The sequence below is a fragment of the Hyperoodon ampullatus genome (assembly GCF_949752795.1).
Source record: "Hyperoodon ampullatus genome assembly, chromosome: 11".
Taxonomy (NCBI): Eukaryota; Metazoa; Chordata; class Mammalia; order Artiodactyla; family Ziphiidae; genus Hyperoodon; species Hyperoodon ampullatus.
In genome coordinates this window covers 39381402-39388621 of record NC_136924.1, presented here as the reverse complement: position 1 = coordinate 39388621, position 7220 = coordinate 39381402, and the positions used below count along the sequence as shown (strand labels likewise).

The window sequence follows — 7220 nt, the reverse complement described above, 5'->3', positions numbered from 1 at the left end:
GTGTGTGTGTGTGTGTGTGTGTGTGTGTGTGTGCGCGCGCGCGCGCGCGCTTCTGGGTCGATGGGTACTGCCCCCAAAGGAGCTGCCACCCTCGACGACAGGGGCTGGGGGGCGCGGGTGGGGGGGGCGGTGATCCAGGGACAGAGGGAGGGAGAAGCCTCAGAGGCAGCTCCAGCCTGGCCTAGACCGCGTACCCCACGGCCGAGCGATCCGGCCCCTACCCCCCACCTGCCGCCCGCCCCGAGGGGAGGGGGCGCCCCCAGACGCCCGGCCCGACCCCCCGCCCCGCCCTCCCCTCCCCTCCCTTCCCCTCCCCCCGCTGGCTGGAGGCCGGCCCCCATTGGCCGGCCGCTCACGGAGCCCCGCCCCCGGTAGCAGCGGGCCAATGAGCGCGCGGCTGTCAGCTCGTCAGCCGCGCCGGCTCGGAGACTGGGAGCCCAAGCTTTGGCCGCGGAACCAGCAGCTGCGAGCGCTCGCCGAGCGGCCGGTCGGTGGGGTCCTCGCGCCCCGCACGCACGGCCCGGCCCGCAGTGAGCATGGGCGCGGCGGCCGTGCGCTGGCACTTGTGTGTGCTGCTCGCCCTGGGCGCGCGCGGGCGGCTGGCGGGGGGCAGCGGGCTCCCAGGTAAGCCCTGAGCCGGTGGGTGGCGGGCGCTCGGCGGCGGCGGCAGGGTCCCGGGCGGGCCCCCAGCCCCGCGCCGTCGGGAGGGCCACAGCCCGCGCGGCCCCGCGCCCCGCCCTGCCTTTTTTGCAAAGTAACTTCTGCGGCCGGCGCGGGGCGCCCCCTCCCCGCAGCCCGGGCGGAGCGAAGCTCCCAGAGCCTGGCGGGGCCGCAGCATGGGGCGGGGTGGGCTGAAGCCCCGTGGGTGGGGGGAGTGTGAGGGCGGGAGGAAGAAAGAAAGCACGACGGCCCGCCGAGGGCCCCCCGCCGTCCCCCGCTCCCCGCCTGAAGGCGGGAGGGAGTGGGGACCCCGGAGCCAGACGGGCGCTCCCCCAGGGGAGACGGGAGCGCGGGCGGCAGGAGGCCCAGAGGGGAGACCCGGAGGAGGTGAGCAAAGGGAAAAGGACGGACGCAGAGAGAAAGAGAAGGGGGAGGTTGTAGATGGAGAGACAGACAGACAGAAAAGGAGGCACACAAAAGGCCACAGGAAAAAAACCCCAGAGAAAGACAGACTGGAAGAGTGGAGACCAGAAAGACCGAAGAGGGAAAGGAGGGAACCGAAGGGAGTAAGGAGGCAAACGAGCAGCAGGAAGGAAAACGCTCAAAAGAGGGAGGTGTGAGGGCAGGACTAAGGGATGGGAAGGAAGAGAGAGAAGGAGAGGTGCAAGCGGAGAGGCACCAGAGAAAGAGGGGGGAGAACTGGGGGAGGGAGGAGGGAGCGAGACAGAGGGAAAGAGAGGAGGATGGGGATGGCTGGAAAGCCATGGACAGATGGACAGACAGGAGGGGGAGGGCTGAGGGAAGACACAGACGAAAGAAAATGAATGGGAACCAGAGGGAGGGGAGCCCAGACATCGGACACGGTGAGGGGGTCCAGGAGAGAGAGGCAGGAGGTACCGGAGAAGGGAACCAGCATCGAGCATCAGGCATCGGGCATGGTTGGGGCGGGCAGCAGAGGCGAGGTGGGAGTTCTCCATGGATTTCGCAGGGACCCTGCTCTCCACCCCTTCCCCTCCTGCTCTCTCGGGTGTCTGGAAGGGGCTGTCCCGCAAAGCTGAAGACACATTCTCTCCTCCCACATCTGACCCTGTCCCATGGAGGAGCTTCCTTCCTTTCCCTCCTTGGAGGGAGGGGAGAGACCCTGCTGCGCTCTCCCTGGCTTCTCTGAGCCCCCCTGGCTGCTGCGTGGGGCTCCCTGAGGTCTGTGTTTGGTGGCAGGAAGTCTCTTCCTGGGAGTTACACCCTGAGTGAGGATGCCGGGCCATTTAAACTATTCCACAATTGGAGCCGAGCTGTCTTTCCTGTGGCCCCAAGGGAAACTGGGCCCTACTGCCACACCCCCATGTGTCTGTGGGTGTCTCTCCTGGGCTTTGAGGTCCCTCAGCCCTGTTTGATTGTTCCTGTATGCGCCTGTCTCCCTCTCTCTTGGTCTCTCCGCTGTGTCTGTCTGCACTCCCCATCCCCAGCCCCATCCCATGGAAGCCTTGTGCTATGAAACCACTAATGTCAAACAAGCATGTGTGATGGGAGGACTGGGCTGGGTTGTCCAGGCCAGGACTGTGGCCAGGGAACCTGCAAGGACCCATGGCCTGTGTTTCCTCTCCCTCTGTCCTCTAACTCGCGTGTCCTCTCCCCAGCACCCAGCGAAAGACATGTTTAAAAGGTGTGTTGGGAGGCGCCCCCACTGCCTCTTGGCTGACATCCATCCATTTCCATCCCACGAAGACACGTACCTACGTGTGAGATTGGGGGCACAAGGGGCACAAGAGCCCTAGGCAGTTTACCTCCCTCATCACCGTGCACTGACCCTTGGGAAGTGGGAAGAGCTGTATCTGTGATCCATTGCCCCTGCTGGTCCTGTCTCAGAAGCGGCCCCAGTCCTGTCCCCCTAGAAGGGTGCACATTGACCCTCTCTGGTCTCTGGCTTCCTGCCCTTGAGGCTGTGCTACCCCTCCCGGGGGTCCCTCTGTGGTCACTTCTCCAGAGGGGGATGTTCTGCTGGCCTGATGTTCCTGCTGGCCCCTGGCCATCTGATGGCTGGCTCTGGTCTCCTACACAGGCTGCCTCCTGGCCCCCGTTCCACCTTCCTCTGGGCAGCTGTAGAGGATGGGCTGCTCACCTGAGCAGATACAACCACCCTGAGAAGGGATGCCACCTTGTGTGTGTGTGTGTGTGTGTGTGTGTGTGTGTGTGTGTGCGCGCGCGCGCAAGCATGCAGGGAGGTGATTCTGTTGTGTTTCTTTTTGATGCCTCTCTTCCTTTAGGGGCAGACTGGGGCCTTGGGGACTAGGGCACGGGAGGAAGAGTCCTGGGCGGGGGACAGTGGTTCTCTCACAGAGGCCCCCCCATGCAGATTTAGAGCCCAGATGCTATTCAGGGGAGTAATTCAGAGTGGACAATCTTGAGGGCCAGACAGGCTAGGGTGTGGCCAGAGGCATGATGAGAGGAGGGCATTCCAGTACTTCCGCAGGCTTGCCCCTGGGTGACTGCCCTCGGGGCGGCTTCTGAGAGTTTCTTGTGCTCCCCTCTGGGTCCTTCTGTCTGTCTGTCATCCATCTGTATCCTGTTCATAGCTGGCTGGAAGCAGCACGGCATGTAGAAAAGCTCTGGACCTGCTTCCCTGAGTCAGAGCCCAGGCTCTGCTCCTAATGAGCTACCGACCTTCCACAGACTTCTCTGGGCCTCAGTTTCCTCATTTATAACCCGAGGAATGAACCTAGATTACAGCTATGGTTTTCTGGCTATGCTGTTCTGTGCTCTGAGGGTCCTCTCCCTGTATGAGCTGGGGGGCAGGGGGGAGGTGTATACACAGCTACACAGAATCTATTCTACTTTATTTGCCCAACAGCTGTTCCGACTGAAGATGTATATGGGTGTATGGGTGTGTTGGGGGCAGGAGGTGGGGAGTGCCAGGAACCCTCACAACCTAACTTTAACTTGAATTTGGAAGTTGGCGTATGAGAACCAGGACTGAACCTAGATTTCCGAGGTGGGGAGGATGGGGAGATCGGAACCATCCATGAGGCCGGTTAGCCCCATCGAGGGTATGGGTCTGTGGAGGTGAAGAATCCTTTATTTCTACAGCCTAGGGGCTGGGTGGGGCCCATGTTCAGATCTCCTTCGTGGGCCTGCTGGCTTAGCCTCTGCTCAGTGCGCCATGCTAGCCTCTGTTTCCCCATCTGTAACCCAAAGGGGATGGATTTAAATTCCTCCGAGGACGCTTCTGGCTCTAAATTCTAGAATAAGGAGAGTGGAGGAGGGATGGAGAGATGCTTGTGAGGAGAGCAAGACATACAGAGAGGCTTTTCCTCGCTCTGTTCCTAAGCCTCCGTTTTCTCATCTTTTTAGTGGGAAGAATAGCTCTACTTACTGGAATTGTTGTGAAAATAAATAAGACCCGGCATTTTGGTAACGTTGTGCCTGGCACAGAGTAGCCACCCCATAGATGCTACCAGTCACTGCCTGTCACACCAGGTGGTCATATGATGGCTGTGAGTGTTAATTACCCCGGTGATCAACGGAAGGGCGAGAGACAGAAGGAACCCCCTGCCCCACGCTAGCTGCCCACTTCAGGCCACACCTCACTCGTGGTTCCCCCTCCAACAGGGGCCGTCGACGTGGACGAATGCTCGGAGGGCACAGACGACTGCCACATCGATGCCATCTGCCAGAACACGCCCAAGTCCTACAAATGCCTCTGCAAGCCAGGCTACAAGGGGGAAGGCAGGCAGTGTGAAGGTGAGCCCAGCCCAGCCCAGCCCTCCAGCCAGACCCGTGGGCGCCACAGTCATTGCAGGCGGCCTCTGTCAGCCTTGGGAGGGAGGCTTCGGGCTTCCCGGGAACCTGTGTTGCTTCCTTGGAGGAGGTATTTGAGTCATGGGGGTGCTTAGCTCTCCCTGGGTTTGAAACTTCGGGTTGTTTTTTTTTTTTTTTTAAGAAATTGAAATGGAGCACTGAATGATATATTTGTCCATCTGTCTCTGACTGGATGTGTGTGGGGTAAAGGCCTGGGGTGACCCCACCAAGGTCCCTAGTTTCAAATCTGAAGCTACCCGTGTACCCTCTGTAGCTTCCCCAAGGGAGCTGTGCCGTAGCAGCCACAGCGTCTGTGGGGCTGGCTCAGCTCTTCTGTCTTGAGGATGAGAGCTTGGGCAGAGACTGGTGGCTGTGTGATGTCCGTCTGTCTGTCCAGCCTTCGCTCCCTGCACCTGGGGTGCTGGTTTGACCATGTGGCCTTCGAAACCTCCTCCCTAGCAGGCTGAAGGTTGGAGGGAAGAGCAGCCTCAGCTGTCTTTGGAGCCAGGACTTTCCAAGCCGGACAGAACCTTTGGGAACATTTGTCCAGGAGGGCCTGTGTGGTCATTCTGCCTCTGAGGGTCTGGGGCAGGGCCCAGCATCAGGGGGCTGGAGACAGCTCTCTACATGACTGCTGTGCACCCCTGGGTGAGAATCAGGATCCAAATCTTCCCTGTCTGCCCCCACTTCACAGATGAGAAACACTGAGGCTCAGATTGGAGAAGCCTCTTCTGCAAGGTGCCCGTGTTTCACAGTGGCATGACCAGTACTCGAACCCAGGTCTCTTAATTCCCACCCGAGGCTCTCTCGCATCTCCTTATCTTCTCTCTGAGCCCTGCCAGCTTCCTTTTTCAAAGTGTGAGATTCGTGTTAGGAAAGTGGTACCTGAGAACAAGGTGGGTGCCTCTTCCTTCTGTATAAAGCTTTACAGGAGCTGGGTTTTGTAGGAGACGCGGCTCTGCCTCCTTGGGATGCTGACATTGTTTATCCGTCTCATTTGTTGGGCATCTACTTAAGGCTGAGTGCTGGACAGATGACACTGTCCTGGATCGTGCCTGGTTTGGCCACATCCCTGGCCTTGCTTAGGGCCCAGAAGCCGGAGGGGGGAGCTGGCGCCTACCCACGGACCTCTGGAAAGAGGCCAGGCTGGAGGCAGATAGAGCAGGCTGGCTGCTGGCAGGGCCTGGACGTTAGCTTGGTGGTTCCAACTGACACATGTGAGGCTCTGTGCAACTGTTTTCTGACCTTCTGCTCTGCCCTCTGACCAGGGAGGGCCCAGGGTGACCCCCATCTCTTCCGGTTTAAGCCACTGACCCAGCCTGTACCTCCTCCAGCCCAGCTCCTTAGGTCATCTCCTGCTGTCCCCTGCCCAGGATGCCCATGCTTTGTGTCCTACCTGTTGCCCAGAAGTCCTGCAGAGTCCAGCTCTAGCTTTCCAGTCTGCTTGAGCCCAGGTTGGGGGTCACACTGGCTCCAGGGGCCTGATGTCCTCAGTGTGAGGATAAAAGAGAATGAGGCTTGTGAATGTGCTTCAGGAACTGCCAGGAGCCCTGTCTCTCCAGCCTGGCTCTGGCCTCTGCCCTCACTTCCTGAAACGCAGAAGGCCCTATGCCCTGGCCACACATATATATACCAGGCCAGTCCGTGTTTCTGAGACCCAGCTCAGGTTTTCCCCCTTCTGGGAGCTCCTTTCCCTCCCTTTATGTCCTGGTTAATTCCTAATGAATCTTCAGGGCATCCTGAAGATTGAATGACACACTGTGTAGCATACCAGGGCCCTGCCAGCCTCAGTGCCTGGCCCACAGTAGGTACTCAGTATACAGTACATGCTCAACATACAGGGGAAGGTACCACTACCTGCACTGTCATCATCATCATCATCTGTTCTCACCACCTCTCACAGTGGTTTTAGGCTCAAATGACATCATGTATGGCGAAGACCTTTGAAAATCGCCCACTGCTGTATACCTCAGAGGTGATAGTTATGGTGCAACCTGGTCCCTCCCCTAAAGGAGCTTCAAGTCTAGTCGGGGTGCATGAGCTGAAATTATGTATCAGTGGAAATTCTTAAGGAACAGGTGAGGATTGTACGGGCGGTAAATCGGCAGCTGTTGAGCTGCCGTGTGAACAGCCTGGAGAGCAACCGCCAGGAACCGAAGGAGGGGCCGTTTGGCCACTTGCTCCCGAAGCGCTCTGTGAATGAGCGCTGCTGTGGGTTCTGGGGACCTGAGTGGACACTGTCCCACCTGCACTGAGGTTTTCTCATCCTGGGGGACCCCCCTACAGCCATCGGTCAGAACTGGTGGAGCCTGCTGGAGTGCTCACCCGTGGGCCTTCGGACCCCCACTGGCTTCCCCAGGAGGACCTTGCAGAGATTTCTGGAGGCTATGGAATCTGGAGGGGCTTGCAGGCCCAGGCAGTAGTTGCCTAAAGGGCCTGGGGATCATCCAGGTGTTCACTTCCTGGCTCACAGGTGGAGAAATGGAGGCGTGAGAAGGCAGGGGTCTTGTCTGAGTTGGGACTAGAGCCCAGGTTGGGTGGGCCCGTTTCTCCGCGCTGCCATTTCTGCACACAGTTATTGCTATCTGGGGCTCTCTGTTCTGAGAAGAGGGAATGAACGGTCAGTATTCAGTTGAACACGTAGCGGTTAAAGCATGGCCTTTGGAGCCAGACTGCTTGGGTTTAAATCCTGCCTGTGTAGCCTGGACAAGTTCCTAGACCTTCTTTTGTTTATTTGTGAAATAGAGATAATAATGGTCCTACCT

General features: G+C 59.0%; 1 protein-coding gene across 3 annotated transcripts in view; it reads left to right on the top strand.

Annotated features, from left to right (window-relative positions):
* Nucleotides 1–385: 385 nt before the first annotated feature.
* Nucleotides 386–7220, top strand: part of SCUBE1 (signal peptide, CUB domain and EGF like domain containing 1) — a gene marked incomplete at both ends in the record, with an annotated part of 129967 nt that continues 123132 nt past the window's right edge. For 2 of the 3 annotated variants that reach the window (XM_079715646.1, XM_079715645.1), the window contains 2 exons: nucleotides 537–624; nucleotides 4267–4398. In XM_079715646.1, the coding sequence (XP_079571772.1) occupies nucleotides 537–624; nucleotides 4267–4398 (220 nt within the window). Of the gene's footprint in view, nucleotides 625–4266; nucleotides 4399–7220 lie in introns of all 3 variants that reach the window. The other variant, XM_079715644.1, reaches the window with a different exon arrangement.